The sequence below is a fragment of the Rattus rattus genome, chromosome 12, assembly GCF_011064425.1.
Source record: "Rattus rattus isolate New Zealand chromosome 12, Rrattus_CSIRO_v1, whole genome shotgun sequence".
Lineage (NCBI taxonomy): Eukaryota > Metazoa > Chordata > Mammalia > Rodentia > Muridae > Rattus > Rattus rattus.
Window position 1 is genome coordinate 65,432,419 of NC_046165.1, and position 25,327 is coordinate 65,457,745.

Genomic DNA, 25,327 nt, shown 5'->3' on the forward strand with positions numbered 1-25,327 from the left:
GCGAACGCGATTATTCTCTGGGGGAAATCAAGGGAGATTAGCGAAGGCAAATATTCTCTTTGAGACTCTTGTTAAAAATCAATTTAGGTTGGCAAGAGGAGATGTGTGCCATGCGATGGCAGCACAATAAATAGAATAAGTAATATTATATTTATTCTTAATGCTTCTTACTGTTCATTAAATAAGGCGATGGCTTCATGTATTAGTCAGGGTTCTCTAGAATCACAGAACTTAGGGAATGCCTCTCTATATTGAGGGAATTTATTGTGAGGACTTACAGTCTGTAGTCCAACTACCCCAACAATGGTCAGCTGTGAATGGGAAGTCCAAGAGTCTAGTAGTTGTTCAGTCCCACGAGGCTAGTTGTTCCAGCTGGTCTTCTGAGGAAGTTGGTTCCAACAGATGTGCTAGCAAGGAAGTGCAAGCAGGGGAAGAAGAGTGAGTCTTCCTTCTTCCAATGTCCTTATGTGGGTCTCTAGTAGAAGGTGTGGCCCAGATTAACGGTTTGCACCACCACGCCTGTATCTGGGACTTGCTTTGTCCCGAACTGACTCTGAATTCAGAGCTCTCCTGGCCTCTGTCTACTGGGATTAAAGGTGAGGACTACCTTGCCTGGACCTAAGCTTTTCATGGGCACTATGCCTCCAGATTTCCATGCCAAGATCCAGGTCCAAAACTTGTGTCTCCCAGCCTCAAGATCTGGATCACAGGCGTGCCCTCCAATTCTGGATTGTAGTTCATTCCAGATATATTCAGGTTTGACAACCAGGAAGAGTCATGACACTTAACATTTCAGAAAAAAATAGCTTTACAAGTCAAAACAGTCTCTCATCCCCTCAAACACGGAGAAACAATGATATTTTAATTGAATAAATAACATATGCGTTAACCCAACCGTACCTATTGATGTACTCCTGCCTGAGTTTTACACACATGAACTACTACACAGCATTTCGACCAGCCTGAACTCGCCTGCCTCTAGAGGCATTTATCACTTATTTACGCCAGGAACCTTTTCACTGTTGAATCTTTGTAAACTGTTTTTGCTTTCTGGGCAGTGATTTTCTATAGCTTTTGATTTCCAATTAATCTATATAGTTTATGACCCTTTGGCTAACTGTGTAAATGATTTGTGGGGCGAGATACGACTGGCATAAATAAGCGAAACCCTCAGGCGTCTGTCCAGGCTGGCCCTTCAAAAACCAAATTGAAAGGTGACCTATTGAACTATAAAAAGATACAGAACATTCCTATCTGTGTAGAAGATGTGCTGCCAAGCTCCTATTACCACGAAGGTGAGTATAAACTGTGTAAGAGCAGGGGATCTTGAGGATTCTTACACACCCTCAACATACTCAGGAGTTTACAAAGGTGCAGCATGTGTACCTAGGAAAGGAAAGTTCACATGAGGATATGGCGTATGTGCACAGGCATGCGTAAAGACACGCAAGCATATATCTTCAGTGCAGACATAAGCCATGGATATATGCTTATGCACACACACACACACACACACACACACACACACATACACACACACACACACACCTAGTTATGAAGGTCCACACATTCAAGCATATTTCTGGTGGGAGCAGACATGAAAAAATTAAATTAAATATTTACGTCTACTAACCTTACATTTGTCTTTTTCTTCATTTCATGTGTATTAATCCAGTGTACATGTGAGCATGTGTGCATACCTGTGTGTGTGTGTGCGTGTGTGTGTGTGTGTGTGTGTGTGTGCACAAGTGCGCGCGTGCAAATAAATGTGCCTGTGAAGGCCTGAGACTGGCGTCTACAACCTTCCTGGATTGGTCTCTGTTGTTGTCGTCGTCCTCCTCCTCCTCCTCTTTGTTCTTCTCCTCCTCCTCCTCCTCCTCCTCCTCCTCCTCCTCCTCCTCTTCTTCCTCTTCTTCTTCCTCTTCCTCCTCCTCTTTTTCTTCCTCCTCCTCCTCCTTTTCTTCTTCCTTCTCCTTCTTCTTCTTTACTAGGTATTTTTTAAATTTACATTTCAAATGTTATCCCTTTTCCAGGTTTCCCCTCCAGAAACCCACTATCCCATCTCCCTTCCCCCTGTTTCAGTAAGGATACTCCCCCACCCACCCACTCCCTCCCACCTTCCCACCCTGACACTCCCCTACCCTGGGGCATCTAGCCTTGACAGGACCAAGGGCCTCTCCTCCCACTGATGCCTGACAAGGCCATCCTCTGCTACATATGCATTGGAGCCATAGGTCCATCCCAGTGTACTCTTGAGACGGTGCTTTTATCTTTGGGGGTCTGGTTGGTTGATATTGTTCTTCTTATGGGGTTGCAAACACATTCAGCTCCTTCAGTCCTTTCTCTAAATCCTCCATTGGAACACTATTCTCAGTTCCATGGGTGGCTGCAAACATCTGCCTCTGTATTTGTCAGGTTCTGGCAGAGCCTCTCAGGAGACAGCTATATCAGGATCCTGTCAGCATGCACTTCTTGGCATCCACACTATTTGTCTGTGTTTGGTATCTGTATATGGGATGGATCCCCAGGTGGGGCAGTCTCTGCATGGCCTTTCCTTCAGTCTCTGCTCCACACTTTATCTCCATATTTCCTCCTGTGAGTATGTGTGTTCCCCCTTCTAAGAAGGACTGAAGCATCTACACTTTGGTCTTTCTTCTTCTTGAGCTCCATGTGGTCTGTGAATTATATTGTGGGTATTCTGAGCTTTTGGGCTAATAACCACTTATCAGTGAATGCATTCCATGTGTGTTCTTTTGTGATTGGGTTACCTCACTCAGGATGATAGTCTTTAAGGCAGACTCTCTTAATCAAACCCGAGGCCACTTAGACTCTTTCTCTAGTCAGCTTGTTGTTGAGATTCCCCCCTCTTCTGCTTTCCAGGCCTGGAATTATAGCCCCTGCCACACTTGCAGGGCATTTACCTGGACTCTGGGTACCCAGAACCCAGTCTTCTTGCTTGAGTGGCAAGCCCTTTAACAGTCAAATCATCTCACTTGCCCTGAAGTCTATGAGTTTGTTTTTGAAATTGTGCATCTTCCTACCTTAATCCTTTAATGCAAATATTGCTCTGCTATCAGCATCAAACACACTCTAATATTGGCGGACAGGTCTGTCATCAGCAGATCATGAAGAGCTGCACTATTATTGCAAATGTACACGTACACACATGTGCCCGTTAGCGTGCTGTCGTGGTACAAATGAGCAGGAGCCATCCAAACATGTTTGCTATAAACACACAGCTTTGCAACAGAGCAAAGCTCACCCATCTGTATGGACGCCGAGCTGATCACATGGCCGTGCCTGAGCCTGCGTCCTCCTCCTCCACACTGTAAACATTCCAGAAGCTGGAGATCAATTGAATTCTTACTAAAATTATAAGAGGAAACCGTAGCACGAAGGGGAAGATATGGCAAAATCGTCTGTCATGCTACGGCTTGCAATTTAGTTTTCGAGGATTTAAATCCCCTTCTCACAGAATCTCGTGTATCCATTAATGCAGTCATACTACCTTCTCTCTGTTGGGGCAACAAAGCCATTGTCCCCCATCCTTTTCGTCTCAGAGATATAAACTAATACAACTTCTTGTCCAATGGTAGTGCCACTTGGAGTCTCTAAAACAAGTGACAAGAATGACCCAATGTAATCTGTCATGAATTGAAATCATGAAAATCATAAATAAGTAACATTAAGTCTCTTGGGATGCCTTTACCATTTCAAGAATGAATGAATGTCTCTCTCTTTCGGGTAGTTGAAGGCTAGTCTTTTGGGACTCTTTTCACCGAGAGAAATAATAAAGGAAGGACTAATGTCGAAGGAGTAGATCTAAGCATCATGGATACTTGTTAACGCATCGTTCACATGCATTACCAACCCTGGCTTCTGTGACTCTAAAATTATTTCATATTTCAAAATGAAACCCCAACCTCGATTTAAATCCTAGCCTGTGAATAACTTTATACATTAAAGTTTTTTTTTTAACCTAAGAAAACAGATGCCTTTTTCTCCACAGGTGCTAAGAGGCTAATGGATGCAAAATGGTCCAAATACGCTTTTCGCGGAACTTTCTGTTTTCTTTACAAATCAAGGTCTTGAAGTTGTAAACGTCAGACCTGAAAACAGATGCATTTTTCTCTGTGGGTGCTGAGAGGCTAATGGATGTAAAATGGTCCACAGGTGCTGGCTCAACGAACTTTCTCTTTATCAGATCGCGGTCTCGAAATTGTAAACTTCAGACATTTGAGGACTCTTGTGTGAGGACTGGATAGATTTACCTACTTATTTCCAGGACCACGAGTCTGATTTGAGCAGCTCACTTGTCTTCCTGGGCTTAATGAAGAGATGTTTTTTAAACTAGAAAACTTATATGGATGATAAAAGAACAGACAATTTTCCTTTCATGTTCTTTCCAGCTCACTCCGGTCGGCACCACAATATTCACGGGGTTTGCAGGAGACAACGGAGCCACAGACATAGACGATGGCCCTAACGGACAGATCGAATACGTCATTCAGTACAACCCAGAAGATCCGGTACGTACTCACGGTGGTGATTGTTGTGAGACATGTAATAGATATTTGCTTTACCTGATACAGTTATTAAATTATCCCCAAAGTTGCACTGTTTTTAATACTCATGATTCTTTCACAAAAGCTTATTCTGGAGGTAGATATAATGTTCCATTTGTTCTTGTTGTTGTTTTACTAAATTTCCATTATTCCAAACTCCAGAACCTTTTAAATAAGTCCTTTTCAATCTTCCTACTACTGTGACACAACATACTTCCTTATGTTATGGCGACCCTAGCCAGAAGACTATTTCAGTTGGCACTTTTTAACTAATTTTGCCACCGTTATGAATGGCAGCGTAGATTTCTGATATGGAAAATATCTGATATGGGATCCCAGAGGAGTTGAGACCCACAGCTTGAGAGGCACTCAATGAATTGCTCCAGACAGCAAAAAGCAACACAGACAACATGAGGCACCAGCTTCGACCGCACAAGGATAATCGTATTGCCGCCATTACACCCGGCAGACAGGATGTGTGTTTCTAGTCTAGAACAGCCGTAATCCCCAGCCCGTGCCAATATGGACCCTATACCAAACAAGAAAGAGCTTCCGCCGATGGCCTCTGTAGTTTTCAACAAGAGGATATCTCTGTTGGCTTTCAAATGGCCATAAAACGATTTATTTCTAGTGACTTATAGTACAAAGTCAAAATTCTTCAACTGAAAACTCAGCAGGATTCGTATGAGCTCACAGAGACGGAAATGGCAAGGACCGGGCCTGCGTGGGTCTGGATCGGTACCTCTGAGTATGTTATGGCTTTTTGCTTGGTGTTTTTGTGGGACTCCTAGGAGTGGGAGTGGGAGTGGGAGTGGATATGTCTCTGACTCTCTTGCCTGCGCTCAGAACTCCTTTCCTGCCATTGGGCGGCCTTGCCGAGCCTCCATATGAGGGCTTTTGCCTTGTCTTATTGTATCCTGTTTTGGGTTGTTGTCTCTTAGAGGCCTACTCTTTTCTGAAGGGAAATGAAGGGTGAGTGGATTTGGGGGCGAGCAGAGGTGATGGTGGTGGAGCTAGGAAGAGTGGAGAGAGGGGAAACTGTGATCAGGATGTGCTGAATAAGATAATCTATTTTCAATTTGAAAATCTTCAAATAAACAGATAATAAATAAAACTCCAACCAGAGTCCTATCTTTTTTTACTTCACAACTCCCAAGGCATTATCTAGAAGATAACGGTTTCCCCTAAACAGAGTAAGACCTACTTCTTTTTATTTTTTTCCCTTCTTTCTTAAATTGGGTGTTTCTTATTTACATTTCAAATGTTATTCCCTTTCCTGGTTTCCAGGCCAACATTCCTCTAGCTCCTCCCCCTCCCCTTCTATATGGGTGTTCCCCTCCCCATCCTCCCCCCATTACCACCCTCCCCCCAACAATCCCATTCACTGGGGTTCAGTCTTAGCAGGACCCAGGGCTTCCCCTTCCACTGGTGCTCTTACTAGACTATTCATTGCTACCTATGAGGTCAGAGTCCAGGGTCAGTCCATGTATAGTCTTTAGGTAGTGGCTTAGTCCCTGGAAGCTCTGGTTGGCTGGCATTGTTGTTGCAGCAAACCAAGACCTTCTTCTTATGTGAGCTTTCTGATGTCATACTTCTCGTTCGTAATGGTATTGAGTATATACAGTGCAGTGCAGTTAATGTAGCAACCCCATGGCTCAGCCCTGCACTCTGGGTGTAGCTTCATACAAACAAGAAGAAATAGGAATAAATCCTAGAGCTTGCGGGTTGGGGAATCACATTCCAGCCCAGCTGTCATCGATTATGAAAAGGAAACCATGACTCACACAGCATTTATATCTTTGCATTTTTAAACGTCCTGAAATTAGAATATAAAGTGTAATTTCCCCTTCCCTTTCCTCTCTCCCACCCCTCTTATTTCCCCACCCTCTTCTCTCTCAAATTCATGCTCCCTTTTTAATTGTTGCTACACATGCAACCAAACACAACAAACATATACACGCATATCTATCTTCCTAAATGTGATTATAACCTGCTCAGTCTGTATAATGTTGTTTGTATGTATATGACTCCAGAGCTGACCGGTTGGTATTGGAGAATTGATTGGGGGCATCTTCCCTCAGGTCAGGTAGTTCAGGAGAGAAAATCAGGTCCCGAGGTGAGGTGTCTGCCTGGTGTGTTTCAGAAGAGTGGCTTTTCACTGTGAACCAATGAGAGGGCTACTGATGACCTCTGTTGCAACTCGGAAAATAAGAGTTAAAAATAAGATCTTAAGAGCATAGCAAGGTCAATAGAAGGCTTTCGGAATGTGGAGTTTGTCTCATTTCCTCCTGAAAAGAAACCACTGAGCGCAGGAGAGGAAGTCAAGCAAGCCTTGCGACGATCAGTCACTGTGAAGTGTTGCTCGAGAAATGATGTAAGGAACAAGAAGCTGACCAGTCAAGGGTGAGAGCCATACTTTCCCTTCAGCAGCAGGAAGACCAGTGACCACATGCACATTGCATTTCCAAACCATTTGCGGCTTCCCTCTGTGGAGTTTCCTAAATAACTCTGTGTGCTTAACTGTCAGCCTTCCTCTACTCCTTCAGGTCACGCCATGAAAAAACAATGCGGCCAGTGCAGAATAGCCAACCAACGACGCGTTTTAGAGAAATATTGATTGCGTTGCCAAAAAGAGAACAATCCAAGGTTTGGCTGTGGCCCGAGATCGCCGTGAGTTGGGAGCAGCCCTTAGGGTTCGGTGAAGTTGAGTGGATTCCTTCCTCACAGGGAAAATCTCTGCTTTCCAGGGATAAGCTATTCTGTTAACAAGATCAATTATGTGCCTCTTAAAATGCACAGATGGGTAAGGCATTCAGCTACTCCTTCTCAAAATTACAAGGAAACCTGAATTTCACCACTGGCATCAATACGACTGTAGACAACTACAGAAGACGCCTGAACTGAGGTCTTGTTATTGGAGCAAAAAAGGAAAAAAAAATGATATCGAGAAACTCTGTACTTGATAGACTAGGTTAACCAGTATGTGTGTCTGTGTGTCTGTGTGCTTGTGTGCTTGCCTATGTGTATCTGTGTGTGTGTATGTATGTCTGTGTGTGCCTGCATTTGTGTATCTGTGTTTGCATATTTGTGTGTATTTGTATGTCTGTCTGTGTGTATGACTGTGCCTGTGTATGTGCCTGCATATATGTGTGTGTGTGCATGTCTGTGTGTGTGTGCCTGTGTGTGTGCATGTCTGTGTGTCTGTGTGTCTATGTGTGCACGTGTGTGTATGCCTACATGTGTATGTCTGTGTGTAACTGTATATGTGCCTGTGTGTGTCTTTATGTGTGTCCCTGTGAGTGTGTCTGTGTGTGTCTGCATGTGCATGTGCATGTTTGTGTGTACGTGTGTGTGTACGTGTATGTCTGTGTGTGTCTGTGTGTGCATGCATGTTTGTCTGTACATGTGTGTCTATATGTGTCTGTGTGTGTGCCTGTGTGTGTATCTATGTGTGTGCCTACCTGTGTATGTATGTGTGTGTGCGTGCATGTGTGTGTGTATATGTGTATACATGAGTATGCCTTAGTGCACATATGGAAATTGGGAGAGCATCTTGGGTGTGGATTCTCATCTCCCACTATATCTAAAGCAAGTGTCTTATTCACCATTGTGTACATGAGAAAGCTAGCCTTGAAGCTCCAAGAAATTTTGTCTCTGCCTCCTATTGTACTGTAGGCCCATAGAGTTTACAAGCCTATGCTGCTGCATCTGGTTTTACATGGGTGCTAGGGATTTGAACTTAGGTCTTCATGCTTTAGGTCCTTTGCTTAGGGCAAGCATTTTACTCACTGAACAATCTCCCAGGATCCCCAGGGCTTACTGTAGGTAATCAACCTTTAGTCACCCTTGACATTTAGCGTTGACTTTGCCTTCCGCTGTATTCTGCTGTGAGATCTGTGACAGAGGTGCCTGGCGATTGTTGATTTTCTGCTGCTGTGAGCCTTCTGGTGATTAATAAATTTCATCACAACGTTCTGTTTATTTCTAAATGTCCAGATAACTATAATTTCAAATTAATATCATGCTAAACAGCACAGGATAAAAATAACAGGCTGCCTTGTCTTCTTCCATGTGATGTTTCCAATCAGATGTTTAATCCTTTAATCAGATATTTGTGAAATGGAACCTAATTACACACACACACACACACACACACTCACGCACATTCACATACACATTCACACACACACATTCACACACACACATACATATATACACACTCACACACATTCACACACACATACACACATTCACACACACACATTCACACACATACACACATTCACACACACACATTCATACACACACATACATACACACACATTCACACACAAACATACACACACATACACACATTCATACACACACACATACACACACACACATTCATACACACACTCACATTCATACACACACACACATACACACACATACACATTCACACACATTCACACGCACACACATATACATACACACACTCACACACAAACACAATCACACACATTCACACACACACACTCACACACATACACACACATTCACACACACATATACACACACACTCACACACATTCAAACACACACATACACACAGTCACATATGCAGGCACACACACAGGCACAGTCATACACACAGACACATACACACACACTCACAGATTTGCCCTTGCAGCCACTTAAGCAATTGTGAGCGAATGTGGAAATACTATGAAGTTTCACGTAAAAATGTGATTTCCTCTGCCTTCTTGAGAAATGTGTGAGTTTCAATATGACAGTAATCTTCTGGTGTTGGACTGTAACCACTCCCATCCCTGAGATACTACGTGTGTACCTACCTCATGCCTGGATTCCATCGCTTCCCATCTCATATCAGTTTCTCCGTCCTGCAGATCAGCACTATGTAATGGAGTAACAGAAGTCATTGAATCATGCAATCATTTAGTCACTTTAACTGGTGCTTCTGATGAGAGAAGTGGGCACATATTTAGTTGTGTGTGCAGCTTGTGCTATGTCCTTTTTTCTTTATATAGACTTTCAGAATTTTTTTTCCTTTTAATTTCAGGGGTTTTTATTCCATTTCATTTCCATGCTTAATGATGTAGCATTTGCAGATCAGGTGTTCCTTTCTTTAGAATTAACTTCTTTTAGGACCATTGTTTATTATGGCTGTGGCTATATATCACCCCTAAGTTAAATCAGTCATTGTCTGTTTAACACACCACTTTCTCTGACGTCCCTCTGTCCCTTCCTCCTCTGAGCTTCTGCTTATAGGAATGTCTGGCATTTGATGTTTTTCCGTGGGTTCATGGGCTCTGATCATCCACTCAGAGTGTATTTTCATCTCTTGTTTACAAACCGTATATCATCTATTGATCCGTGTTCAAGGCTGCTTCATTTTCAGGCAATTCCACTCTGCTGTTAAACCTCTTCTGTGATCTGTTTTTATATGTACACACAATCCATGTATTGTACTCTTTGAGTCTAAACGCTCTGTATCTCACAGGTCTTAACTTCTTTGCAAACGATACAAAGAAATATTTTTTTCTATTTTATTCGTTGTGTGCATTGTATGCATTTAGCACAGGGATTGCTATCATTGGCAGTTTAGATAATTGAGTGCTTACTTTGTGTGGTTAATTTAACACTGCTTATTTGATTCTCCCCTCCTTAAAACGGGCTCACATCTTCTCGGCCAAGGCAGGTTGCTATGGAGTCCATCCTGAGCACAGTGAGGGTGACACTCTTGACACTTCTCATGTTCTTTGTACTCCAACTGCAAGTTTTCTTTTGAGCACAGCTCCTAATCCCATTCAGTGTGCACTTTTCTTGCTTTGCAGGCAGAGAGCTGTATGTAAGCGCAGCTTAGCCTCAACTCGAACTTTCTCCTTCTCTCTTTAGCTTCTTTTCGGTATTTTCTTCCCCACCTTCATCAGATTTTGTGGTCTTGAAATCTGAACCATCGTGTTTCTGTTTACAAAGACTCCGGGGTCTCTTTCAGACTTGAAGTGTCTCCATGAAATTCTGCAATTCTGATACCAGCTTTCCATAAGATAATTGCGAAATATAGAAAATCTCTCCCTCTCTCCCTTCCTCCTTCCCTCTTCCTCCCTCTGTCCCTCTCCCCTTATCTCTCTTTCCTTTTGAATAGTCTGGCTCTATTTCTCTCCCCAGTTAATGGAGATGTATTCACATCAACTGAGAAAAGCAAACACCAATGGGATTGGAGCTGTGCTCCAAAGGAAGCTTGCAGTTAGAGTTGAAATAACAGGAGTAGAACCAAGAGTGTCTGTACAGTATCAGACTTACTGGGCTCAGGACAGAATCCATAATGACCTGCCATGGCTGAGGAGAAGTGAGCCCCTTTTAAAGGGAGAATCAAATAAGTGGTATTATATTAAACCCCACAAAGTATATATTCAATGATAATCGGGTCGCATCGGAGTTATGATTTTAGTCAATGAGTATTTCTCCTTGGGTTTTCTTTTGGACCCACCCTGGCTTTCCTTTAAAAAACAAAATAGTACAATAGCAGCCATGACTGCTTCTTTTAAAGTCTGAACAACACAGAGCATCCCAGCCTCCTTTCGACCTATCCAAATCCATTGTCGATCTGCCCTGACTTGCTGTGAGCTACGGTATCACAACTAGTATTGTAGGTAAAGACCTTGGATCTCCAAAGCTGCCCTGGACTGTGTCTTCTGATAGAATTAAACTTATTAAAGACGTTGGGCTTTGAGATGCTTGCTCACCACTTTCTATAGAAGAGAAAGGACGATGATGTTTTGATTAGAAGATGGTATACCAGGGTACCAGCATGCCATGATGTAGCCAGCAGGCCATAAAGTAAGGATGCAGTGTGATGTTCATTATGTTCAATATTGACCTAATGTAGATGTCTACCAATGACTAGAGCAACTGTAATCACCAATCCTCAGACAATTATGAGCAGCAGCAGGCTCTTTTCCTCTAATGATGTAAGATAGTCACAGACCCAGCGGCCTCAAGCAGGACATTTTGATTTTTCTCTTTGTGCCTATCTTTCGGTACCTCTACTCTGCCCACCCAAGCCTTTGGCTTGGGTTCCTCCAAGACTGCAATCACAGAACTAGGGAGAATCCTTTCCACATGGAAACCTGACTCAGAATGACCTTCATCCAAAGAAACCAAAATCCCCATCAGCATTTTTCCCACTCTTTGGTTATTTATTTTTATTCCTATTGCTATTTTGACATTTAAGAGTTTTTAAACTCTTTTCTATTTTCTGATGTATCTTCTTTTTCCCTTATAACTTTGGATATTTTTCCATCAAATCATTTCTCCATTGCCTTTCCTCCTACAGTGACCTATGAGCGTAAGGGTGGACATTTAGAATACAGTTAGAAAGAATGATGGCCTAATAAATGGTGGTAGTAACTTCTCCTCTAAGACTCAGGACCTCACTAGCCTGGGTAGTTGGTTAGTTTCTAGAATGAGGCATGATTTTCCTCCTATCATGTGGCCCTTAAATCCATTAGACAGCGTTGGCTACTGCCAACATACATTGCTGCTATTGTACCTTTGGAGATATATATATATATGATACATGTATATAAGATATATGTATATATATGTATATGTATATATATTCATTCTTTCTAAAAAGAAAGTATTCATTAGTATTAACCAACAGTTTTATTATGTTATAGATGGGCCATGTTGGAATGTGGGAACTGGGCACATTCACACTCAGTTTACAGAGCTTGAGAAAGGCCAAAGTGGACATCAGACTTCAGTTTCTGGCATTTACCATCCTGACAGTCATAGAACTTTGATGACCCAATCAGTTCCAACACACATGGTTAAGAGTTTACTTGAGAAACAGTGACAGGAGTCAGTCAGCACTTGTCTGTATACAGATTCTTTGCTCAGAGGTTTGGTCCAATTAGTATTCATTCTTTCTATAAAGGAGCAGATTATATCACCTACTCAAATTCAAGTCAGTCCCTTTTGCGTGGACAAAGGTTGTCCCACCTTGCTAAGGCCTTTTCTTTTTCGTGGAGAATTTCTTCAGGGATAATCTTCAGGGAAACTTCTCAACCATGACACAAGCCCAGAGACTGATAATAGCTGAAGGCAGAGTAGCATTTCATAGTAAGGTATGCGAGAGAAACTGGCCAGAGACCGAATAGGAAATGGTTGCTAGCATTCCTTGGGACTAGATGATAAAGTCAGCTGACCCAGTGTGGGCAAATGGGGAAAACCGGGAGAATCATATGGATGAGTAGGGAGAAGAGGAAAGGAAAGGGTGAGATCGAAGTATGGAAGAGCCCTTAAAACATCTGTAAGGTTTGTAAGAAAAAGCTTCCGAGAGACAGGAGCCCTTTACAGCCCTTTAATTGCTGGCCCTAAGAGACACACCTGTGCCTAGGTGCTCTTGCATGACAAGGGGACCTAAGTGCATGTGTGTGTCCCTGTCTTTATGCAGGCTACCCATCCGTATTTCTAACACATAAATACAAATGGGGAGATAAATGATTTTTCTAAGTGGTACACAGGTATGAGAACTGCACACAATCCATTATTTATATGTAGAAAGACTAATGGTTAGAGCTTTCAGCAGGGAACTGAGGAAGCATCTGTCTGTATGGAGACCTCAATTCAGCTGCTGTGACATCTATGTTCAAGGGGTCATCACTAGGAACAGAGTTTCTGGAATAGCAGACACCATCACCCTCCCTTCTGGCAGGAATGTGCGTACATGGGCTGGGAAGTCTACCTGCCCTGCCAGCTGTCTTTGGTACCTTCCTAATGAGGTGCCATATTTATTTAACCTATTTTAAATGGAGGCCAACTTCTGGTCTGATAACTGTCAAGTTACTGAAGTGTCAGGGACTCCTGGATGTACCCCTCTGAATTCTGGGCAAATGTTTTGAGAAAATGGGTATCAATAGATTTTTCAACAGGATTTCCTTGTTTAGTATGGGGGGGGGGCGGTAAACACTGAAGTTTCCAATACTGAGAATAGAAATGATTTGTGTTTACAAAAAGCTGTGGGAGAGGCAATGGCTTTGCCTCATAAATGTAATCCTGTTTTGGATTGGGTGTTTTTCTGTCCCCAGAGTCCTTTGTGAACCAAACCTCTGAGCAAAGAATCTGTATACAGACAAATGCTAACTGACTACTGTCCCTGTTTCTCAAGTAAACTCTTAACCATGTGTGTTGGAATTGGTTGGGTCATCAAAGTTCCATGACTGTCAGGATGGTAAATGCCAGAAACTGAAGTCTGATGTTCACTTTGGCCTTTCTCAAGCTCTGTAAACTGAGTGTGAATGTGCCCAGTTCCCACATTCCCACATGGCCCATCTAGAACACAATAAAACTGTTTGCTTACAAGATCTAATCCTAATTAAAGGATTTATTTAGAGTTGATTTAGTCAAATATAATTCTAAGTGGAAGGTTGAAACAGAAAGAATATTCCAAATACACAGTCTACATTTTGTTTCTAAAGCTTTTTATTGGAATTCTGACTTTTAGAAAACAAATATGCATTCAAAAACGACTTGCTTAATTAAACAATTAATAACATCAATATAGAAGTTCTTCAGCCATTCAGAGGTAGCTTGATTATAAAGCGTACACTTTCCCTTTGGTTTTTGAAATGTGAGAATTTATAAAACAAATGAAAACCAAAATCTCATATATGTGATAGCTATAGATACATCGATAGGAATTAAATTCAATGGAAAAGTACTTTTAAGGGCAATAATGTGGCTACTAACGTCATTGTAATAATTCTGCAAATGTTTAATGAAAGCTGTTAATAACAACCCAGGAAAAGAGTACAGATATGATTGGGTTGTGTTGATAGAAATAGAGAGGAAAGTTGCTGTCTCAGTCGCAGACCTTGAAGAATGTGGGAGGGTTTCTTTGAGGAAAAAGAGAACAATGTAACATTGCATCGATGTCTTAATCTGCAATTAGATGACCAAGGTTTCAGAGTAGGGTATCAGAAATTTAACTATGCAGAGAAACAAGGGATTTATTGCTCAGACCATTATAAAGGAACAGGAGCAGATGGCAAGTGTAGGCAGCCACAGTCCCCATGGAAATTGCACAGACCACAGTATGCCCACAGAGACAGAAACCGGCAAGGGACACAAGGCTTCTAGGTATGGACGTTAGACAGCAGAATTTAAGTGGCCCCACCCCAAACATGATTTATCATCTCTCAAAGAGGGAGGAGGGAGGAGCGACAAACATCTGGAAACGTCTAAAACCTCTCGGAGAGCATCCGGGCTCTTTGCATTTTGCCCTCTGACTTTGTCAATGTGTCAGCTACCTCTCGGTAGATTCAATAATGGTCGCTAATTGACTATGGAGGTTCAGGTCTCATTTCCTGTGACCACCCGAAACCAGGAAATGGAATCTGCTTCCTTGTTATTCATTTCCTAAGTAAGAGGATTCCTTCTGCATGCCCAGGATTGGACGACATGTGAAACTAAAACAAAATCATTGATTAAAAAGGAGATGGCATTGCCTTGGTTGGGTTGAATTGGCCAAGACTTATTCTAGTTACAGGCATCACCTCCCTTTAGGCACAAACACTCAAAACAGCTAAGCTCACTTTGAATTCTGGGATGAGAAGGCTATAGGTCACGTATCTGACTCTGTGTGTGTGTGTGTGTGTGTGTGTGTGTGTGTGTGTGTGTGTGTGTAGTATGATTGTGTGTTTATATGTATGTGTGTATATGTATATATGTATGTATATATATATATACATGCAATTGTGTGTATGTATATGTGTATATATATGTGTGAATATGTGTATGTATTGAGTGTGAGGGTACATTTTACATATATATACACACATATATATATATGTATGATGTGTGCATATGTGTGCGAGTGTGAATGTATTATATATGTGTGTAGGTATATATGTGTAGATGTTTATATGTGTATATGTATATGCATTATATGTATGTATATATGCTTACATGTGTATGTTGTATGTGTATATGCATGTGTATTTCTGTGTGCTAGCACATATTTACTAAAAAAAATTCTCTAGCTAATGAGTCTTTGAAGTGAATAAACCTTCTACTGACACATTAATAAGTTTCCAGCATAAATTGCAATATTAGTAAGACTTTCCCCATCATAACTTAATGCACACTTAGATTAGGTCATGCAGCAGTGAATTATGAAATCTCCTTCGCAGAGCTGAGGGGGAGATCTTTCCTGCCTGCCTCCTGTTCTTCCTCCTAGTGGACCTCATCCTCTTTCTCCCCTTCCTTTCCAAACTAACTAACCCTTCCCTTGCTCATGTGTGACCTTCCCCCGAGGAACCTATTTATAGTCAGTAATAACAGGCCAAGGACATGCCCAACAAATGACTGTACTCTAGCCCTACTTGGTGAATCCATTCGGGGAATAAATAGGTGAGGGGTTATTTATAGGAGCTTGCCTGACTGGAGCAGCGGCATCTCTGAAATGTCCTGCAAAGCAGCATGGGTGGGAACTAAAGAAACCAGAAAGCAGGAGCTGGGTTCCCAACCTGCAGGAGCTACACCATGGCTGGGGCTCCTTTCCCACTAAATATTTACTGCTTAGGTCCACTCTGTAGGCCTGTTTGACTTGTAAATGTCCTGTGGGCTTCCTGAGCCCTGGCAGGCTCACTGTCCCTGCAGAAGCTGGCTATTAATCTATATGAAAGAAAGTGCCCAACGCTGAGTCACAAAGCAAGCCCCAAAGGATCCTTAGCAAACGCGGAAATAGAGGAATTCAGTGCCGTTCCCAAGGCAAGAGTTGATCTTTCTCCACAGTGACACAAAAAAAAGAGTCGCATAAGACTTAAGGCTAAAACCATGACCTGAGCAGTTCACCTCTCCCAGGACTTGAATGGACTTAACTCTAAGGGCCGACTAACAGGGCAGAGATTCTGGAAATTTCTCAGAGATTGTCCTTTCCTCTTTAGGTCTCTAGGAGAGGCTCAGTTGCAAAGTCTAAAACATTAGCCCACATCCCAGACTGTTTTATTTATTTCAATTGTTTTACAATTACATGTTTTTACTTTCGTTTTTGTTTTGTTGCTTTTTTTTTGTCTGTCTTTTGTTTTCTTTCTTTCTTTTTTTTTTTTTTTAATACATATACATGTGAGTCAGAAGACGCCTAAGGGACTCAGTTCTCTCTTTCCATCATGTGGGTTCCAGGGATCAAAGTTAGGTCCTGAGGCTTGACTGGGTAGCAGGAACCTTAGCCTCTGAGTCATCTTCTTAACCTTTTCTTTGAATCTTTTTTGCTACAGTGTGTGTGTGTGTGTGTGTGTGTGTGTGTGTGTGTGTGTGTGTGTGTGTGTGTGTGCTCCTGCACCATGATGCATGTGTGGAAACAAATGAGTGCCTTGAGGAAATCATTGTTCAATGTGGACGGTATGACTTCAGGTAACCCATCTCCATCTCTGCTCCCCAGACAAGGCTACAAGCATTTACCTGACAAGTCCTCTCCTTGGCTCCCATATTAGTTTATATTAATATACCCTTTTGGCTAGAGAGATGGTTCAGTGGTTAAAAGCACGTGCTGGTCTTTCCAAAGTCCTGAGTTCAATTCTCTACAGCTATAAGGTGGCTCACAGCTCTCTCTAATGTTAGTTGATGTCATCTTCTGGAATGAAGGTATACATGCAGATAGAGTACTGCATAAAATAAATATAAAATATAAATATATAATATATAATAAATATAAAATAATTAAATAATCTTTAAAAAGAGGGATAATTTAAAGAACAATGTGTCCTTTCTTTTAAGTTAGAAAACATACTTAATATAGAATAAATACTAGGGTGTTGAAAGGTGATAGTCAGAAGAAATTATAAATTGGAAATGTTTGAACTCTTTTGTGCAAAGCCAAATGGTAAAGATAACGAGATAATAAGGTAAGGTTTATTTCATGTGCGTATTCTTGGTTAATAACCAGTGTAGGTCTATGGGTGAACATATCTAATAATACATTAAAAAAAAACACTATGAAAAAAATCATTTTCAGTGGACTACGGTGAAACTCACTGATAACCATCAGTCACTTTGACAGACAAGAATGCTAAGTCTGAAGTGAACGCACATGCTTTATTCTCCAAACATAAGCTACTAACCACAATGCTGGAGAGGACTGAGCCACGGTATCAAGATACACTGCTCATACGCGCACTGTTCATACTGGTCTGACGTGTGTCTATTTAACACTTACAGACCTCCAATGACACCTTCGAAATTCCACTCATGTTGACTGGCAACGTGGTGCTGAGGAAAAGACTCAACTACGAGGATAAGACTCGCTACTACGTCATCATCCAAGCTAACGTGAGTTCTTACTTTCTCTTCCCTTCTGCTCTGGAGCTTATAATGCAGAATGTGCCTCTGCGCAGGCGTGGTGGTCTTGTGACTACTGCCACATTATTAGCCAAGCTAAAATGGACGCCTGCCTTCTCTTACCTTGCGTTCTGGAGCTTATAATGCCAAGTGCGCCTCTGCGCAGGTGTGGTGGCCTTAACTTTGAGTGAGATTGGGGTTGGGTTTCCTTGTCGTTGGCGGATATAATCTATACATAGATGGAGGAAGGGTGTTTGGGTATTGCTTCTCTTTTTTTCTGTTCTTCTTCACCATAAAAGATACCCTCTAAGCATACTAACCACACCCCCACAACTGATCTCTGCCATACTGAGATATTCCTTCAAGCACTATCTACAAAATAGGTACAGCGGTGTCACCTTGACGCAGTTTAAAAATGTATTTTTCTGGATGCCACCTCCGAAGTTTGTAATCATAATCGGAGAGTGGGACCGGAAGGCCGTATCAGTGGTTAGGAGTGTTTGGATCTAGGCAGCTGTACCAGGAGGCTCTCCAGCTCCTGCCTTTTGGTTACCCCACCCCATTCCCCACCCCTGCCAGCAAGCACACATCGGAGGATGGATGGAAAGTATCTTCATTTCATAGAGAGGTAGAGCCATGTCTGTGACCTCACTAGCTTCTCTTTCCTGCTTATATGCGCAGTGCGCGTTAATTTAAACCCTGCTGGTTTCGTGTCACTAGTTCCTAGAACATTTTGTAGTAAAAATAGGAGGATCCTTGGTAAGTGGTTAAAAGAAAGGTGTATTCATGGTTTGTCTTCAGAATAGTATGCATACGTGTGGAACTGTAATACAGTGTATTTCCATCTACTGATATGAATAAAACTTAACCATTGGTGACTGTATCAAATGAACATAATACACTTAAAAAAAAAATAAAAGATTATAGGCCCCAGTTCTAAAATGCTTTAAACTAGGGCAGTGTTGCTGCTCTTTGCATTTTTGGGTTAATCCTGGGTTGGATTTTGATGTCTCACTTAGGGCTGTCTCCTCCTTGCTTGGTTAGAAGCATCCCCAGGTTCCACTGTGGTTGCAGGGAACTGACTGGGGCAAAGTCTCGGGGTCACTTTACCTATGCTGTATTTTCTGCTACTGTAAACACCTGATAATAATGACATAGTAATTAATCTATGCACCTGTAAGTGGGTCTGATAGGTGTTTCCAGCCATTGCCTGAGCTACTTTAGTAGTGAGGACCTAAATGTTAGACATCTATTCCAAAGACCTTGTGACAGCCTCAAAAAATAAATAAATAAATAAATAAACGTAAATATTTGAAGCTATGGTGTGTAAATGGAGTAGACATGCTAATGAGTTAGATGTGAGCATCTTGTCAAAGGTAATTCTCTTTGAGATTGTACTAGACACATACCTTCTTTTGGAAAAAAAAAATCAAAGTTAGTTTTTCATCGTGACGTTTGGTAATGATTTATTTGGAAACTGGGTTGCATTGTGTTCCAGCAGTGTTCCACAACCATGTCATTCTGAATGTTTGTGAGGAATAAGTATTGAAACCCTGTATACTATCCTAAGAAGATCCATGATATGCATTAGATACATAAGATACATCAGACGCATAAGATAGGGAAGATACATAATATGTATAAGTTGCATTAGATACATAAGATGCAGAAGATGCTAAGCTACTCTGTTGCTCACCCACAAGCAGGGACAGGAACTCTTTTCACACCAGTCCCATTCAGGTCAGTAGTCATGGTGAGCTTTTCTTGCTGTTTTGTTTTGCTTCTCCCTGAGTTTGTTAGTGCTACAGGACATGAAAACTTGGTAGTTGTCTGAAAAGAGGAAGGCAATAAGAATACAGAGGCTGGGGAAAAATTCAGCTTTCCACATTGCATAAGGTTTCAAGAGAATGTGTGGACCTGGTCCCCAGATGACAGGGGATTGGAAATACTTTTAATTTAAGGTCACACTTCTCATTTAAGGTACGCTCTTCACACTGGTTTATTTTGTTTCGTTTTTACCTTCATTCTGGTCTTTATTACTTTATAAGACTTTTGTCTTCGATGTATATTATTTGTTGAAAATAAATATATTTTTTTAATTTCCCACTTGTCAGCTAGTGATAACTTATACATACATTTAATACATTTGGCTAAACCTAAAAATTGTTAAATGACTCATTTTTAACAAAAGCAATTAAAGCTTTTGATTAGAAAAAAAGAGAAACAAACTGATTGTGCTTCTGGGTAATTTAGGTCAGTTTTAGGGTAGGAATGCAAAGACCAAATAATAGTGACCCTGGTTCTTTGTCAGTAGTCAGAAAGGGCCTTGCTCCTGTCAACGGGTCTGTCATGGTCAGAGGCTAGAAGTTCTATATGGGAAGTCTAATTATTGCATTATATCTACCACTAACTCCATGTGAGGCATGGTGGAAATTGAGAGTCACTGGGGTATCTCATGGATGGGCCACCTGAGTGAACCATCTCACCCGCTTCCCAACACTCCATCTCAGTCAAACTTCTGCCTCAAGTCTTATAAAACTCTTCTAATGTGTTTTCCCATCTCTGGGGACCCACTTCTGCTAACAGAGGGCTCTATCATCTTTCTCTTAACCTCTGACCTTTAATTCCACAAGGAAGTTTTCCTTCTGTGGGTCCTCTTTGTTCCCTGAATTTCTTTCTTCAAGTTCATAAGACAGGAACCCGGAGACTACAGGCCCATTGTGGCTTTGGCAGCATATGATTTTCCTGAACCCTGGTTCCCAGAACTATAGCCCAACTTATCACAGGCAGATTCTCTAAGTCTCAAGGGCATCCCAGTTTTCTGAATCATGTTAATGTTAACAAATGCACAGTGTTACGAAGAATACATGATTTATGAAATCCACGATACAAGTTAAGGATATATGAATTAATTAGTTACATTAGCATCCTTGGTTTGAATAACAAACATCATAGTATGGTCATCTTATGCAACAGAGATGTATTTTATCAGTAGTTTAGGGTTTAAAACTCCAGGTTAAAATTGGCCGGGGTTTGTTTCATGGGCGGGGGAGGGCAGGGTCCCTCTCTTGATCATAGATGTCTGTTTTCCTGCTCTGCATTCACTTTGTCTTGCTTTGTCTTTACATGGAGTGGAAATCCCTAGTTCGTACTGAGTAAGCTCTCTACTCCTACAGTGCCAGCATCCATGCTGTGAGAGGCATTATCCTTGATGGCCCACTTATATAGCTTCACTGTGATGAGAACTGTCTCATGAAAATTTGAATGACACATGATTCACACAGAGAGTAGTAGGCAAACTCAGAAAATGCTTTTAAGTGCTGTCTCTGTCGATAGTAATTACAGTTTTCTAAGGTAATGAAATATCTCTTTTTTTAAAATCAAAATTGAAATCATCTTATTTATGGAAAAGAATAGAGAAGTCAAGAGTATAAATTAGGACATGTTATGAAAGAATTCTTTCTAGCTACTGTGCTGCATCCTCTCCTTCCATTGAGGGAAACAAACTTACTAGAATCAGACAAAAATGTGTTCATAGAATTGTATTGTTTGTATCACTCACAGTTTACAATGCTGTTTTCCCCCATTAGTCCTGTCATGCTACCATCTGGCCAGATAGTAACATAGGAATGGGGCACCCAGAAGTAGCTGTCCAGGATAGATCACAAAGAGATCATACCAACACCACTATCATCAGCCAATGCCTGAGGAACAATTGATCCATCCAGTGCTTCTTCCTTGTATGTCCTTGAGGAACATTCTTCAGATAAACTCTAAATTTCAACACAATTAAAAAAATCTTTTCAATAATTTATTTATTTTTTTATTTACTTTACACCCTGATCACAGCCCCCCTTCCTCCTCCCAGTCTCACTCTTACAAATCCCTCCCCTCATTGCCCTCTCCTCTTCTCCTCAGAGAAAGGTGAGCTCCCTTAGGTACCAACCCATCCCGGTTCATGTAATCCCAGCAGGACTAGGCACATCCTTTCCCACTGAGGCCCAACCAGGCAGTCCAGGTAGAGGCAAGGGAATCCAATGGCAGGGAACAGAGATGAAGACAGACCCCCACTTCACTTGTTAGGGTACCCACATGAAGACCATGCTGTACATCTTATATAAATGTACAGAGAGTCTAGGATCAGCTCTTGCATGCTCCCTGGTTGGTGGCCCAGGCTATGTGAGCCTTCGTGATCCCAAGGTAGTTGACCCTGTGGGTGGTCTTAGGGTGTCTGTGACCACCCTGTCTTGGTCGATTCTTTTATCCACCTTTCCACAAGATTCCCTGAACTCTTGACTGATGTTTGGCTGTGGGTCTCTGCATCTGTTTTCATCAGCTGCTGGAGGAAGTCTCTCAGGAGACAGCTATGATAGGTTCCTGTCTGCAGGGATAGCAGAGTATTATTAATGTCAGGAGTTGCTTTCTCATGTGTTATAGGTGTCAAGTTGGGGAAGTCACTGTTTGGCTCTACCCTCAGATGAAACAGAGACAAATTTTTGGGTTGTAGGTTCTATGCATGGATTGATGTCCCCTCCCGCCTCTGAAAGATTTTCCTGGTTACAGGAAATTTACTATTGTTTCCTACTTATTATGTTAGAAGGATACCTTATAAATACAACCTTTACTATGCAATGAAAGTTTTTATTGTGCTAATGAATGCAACAGTGACATATTATGATGGAAACATGATTTCACATCTGCAGTTTTCCTTCTCAATCCTCATAACCTAAATTTAAAGACATTGTGCAAAATATATGACCTCAGTTTCAGAATACCGCCAAAGTCAGCACAAACCTACAGACTTATCAAGAGATGTTATCCCTACATGTAGAGTATCCTGGTGGACATATTGGAACAAAATAAAAGCACATAAAGCTTGGCTATTAGTTAATAACAATGAATTGTCAAAGCAGAATTAAATAGGTGTAGAATGCTCTATTAAAGGATGTCTTTATGCCAAAGAGTGTCCCTATCACAAGGCCTGGTGTGGTTGGCATGTATGTGGGGTTGAGGCAGGCGTTGGAAAACATATACTTAATAATGGTCCTTTTCATAGAAAATGTGAACTTGTTTTCTGCTTATGACTATAAGAAGTTCTAGAGTTTGGAGCAATTCTTTTAGAAGGTTCTGTTCCTATCCTCCCAGAGGCAGTGAGTAGAAAACTCAAATTCCATAACCATAATATCACAAGGAAACAAATTCTGGGCCATTGAAAGGGGGGCAAGCCTGGGCTAAAGAGTTATAGAGAAGACTTACATCCCACAGGAGCAAGAAGGCTCCTGAACTTAGTGTTCTACGAAGAGGAAGAATAGACCTTTACTTTAGGTCATCTGATTTTTACAGGAGTCAAATTTGTCAGAGGCCTAGAGGCAGAGAGGCATGCCCATGAAGTTCAGGCTCACTGAGCAAACCCCTAAGACTACCCATAATGTATTTTTATAGAAAAGTTTTTATACTAATAAAATATTGTCTTAGTCAGTGTTTCTATTCCTGTACAAACATCATGACTAAGAAGCAAGTTGGGGAGGAAAGGGTTTATTCAGCTTACACTTCCACATGGCTGTTCATCACCAAAGGAAGTCAGGACAGGAACTCACCCAGGTCAGGAAGCAGGAGCTGATGCAGAGGCCATGGAGGGATGTTACTTACTGGCTTGCTTCCCCTGGCTTGCTCAACTTGCTCTCTTATAGAACCCAAGACCACCAGCCTAGGGACGGCACCACCCATAACAGGCCCTCCCACCCTTGATCACTAATTGAGAAAATGCCTTACAACTGGATTTCATGGAGGCATTTCCTCAAGGAAGGCTCCTTTCTCTGTGATAACTCCAGCTTGTGTCAGGTTGACACACAAAACCAGCCAGTACAAATATCTCCATATAATGAAAATGCTGATTTGGGATATATAGTTACTCTGTATTATTCCTAATACTTAAAAAAAAAAAACACAGCTCTTGTAACAAAGGAATAGGTGATAACTTATCCCGGGCTAAATATGAGGGACTAATTGTGATCCAGAGGCAGTCATTCAGGTTTCTCTAATGATGTATTCCACTGTACAGAAGATCACATGGACCTTTATAGTAACATCAATGATATAAATCAAGGCATTTACCAAGTAGATCAGTGGGAAGATCTGAAGAGTAGGTAGGTTGGAGCTGGTGTGGGGGGATCTCTGCTATGGATCTCACCATTATATCTGACAGCATTTTGACATTTTAGCTGTTGGAAACAATCCACTCAATTAGCCTATTCCAAAAGTTTCATGTCACAGTACTAAAGATTTTTAGATCAAAAATCAGACATTGACCATACGTTACTTTTAAGAAGACTAGCGCTATCTCCAGAGTTATCTTGACTGTTGATCTTTGGTATGGCATGCCCTCTCTCCATGATCACAAAATTGCAGTCAGTCAGCTGCCTGCGACGTTTTCAGCAAAAGTGGTGTGCATAGGAAAACTCAGCTCACACCAATTAAAAAGATTAAGTTTAAAGCCACTTCAGATGTTTAAAAATGTGTTTGAAAGTAACTACACTTCACAATTCTTGCCCTTAATAGCTACATGCTGCTTCGTCTCTGACCGTTCGTCTCAGAGGGCAAGTTACTGCATTCATTGTTAGATTGGCTTCTGCAGTTAAAGTGCTCATTCAGCCATAGACGTCTTCCTACACACTGTCTCCAGGGTGGTTCCATTAAGATTATTCCTAATAGATGGAAAACCCGTGACAAATTTGCATCATTTTCCCCTAACATGATGAAAGTTCTAGACAGTAACACCAGCCACCCTGATGTACTTTTAAGAAACTGGGTTTTCAGGGCCCCAAAGTGAATAGGGACTCCACAGGAAGGCCAACAGCATCAACTAACCTGGACCCTTGGGGGCTCTCAGAGGATGAGCCCCCAACCAAAGACCATACCTAGGCTGGACCAAGGCTCCGCACATATGTTGATGTGTAGCTCAGTTTCCATGTAGGTCATCCAACGACTGGAGTGGGTGGGGGCTGTCCCTAAAGGTGTAGCCTCACTGTAGACTCCCTTCCCCAACACGGTTGTTTTGTCTGGTCTCAGTCAGAGAGGGTGCACCTAACTCTGAAGTGACTTGATTCTCTAGGGTAGGAGAACATTCAGGGGGTGCTCACCCCCTCAGAGGAGAAGGGGAGCCAGGGAATGGGGGAAGGCTTCGTGTGAGGGGGGCTGGGGGCCAGCAATCAGAATGCAAAATGAATAAATAGAAAAATAAATGGAAAGAAAAAGAAACTGGTTTTTTCAATGCAAGTGAATAAAAGTTCACCTTCCATTCCTCCAACATAAGGCTTGGCTTAAACAGGTTACTACTGATCATTTATTTAAAGAAAGTGAGAGGAAAGAATAAATAAAACTAAATTATGCCAATAATTACATCATCTCATTATTTA

At 41.6% G+C, this 25,327-nt stretch overlaps 1 protein-coding gene across 1 annotated transcript in view; it reads left to right on the forward strand.

The window, feature by feature from the left end:
- Nucleotides 1-25,327, forward strand: part of LOC116913192 (protocadherin-15-like) — a 299,819-nt gene that overhangs the window by 40,305 nt on the left and 234,187 nt on the right. Inside the window, 2 exon segments of the mRNA XM_032917385.1 lie at nt 4,410-4,529; nt 17,793-17,903. Coding sequence (XP_032773276.1) covers nt 4,410-4,529; nt 17,793-17,903 — 231 coding nt within the window.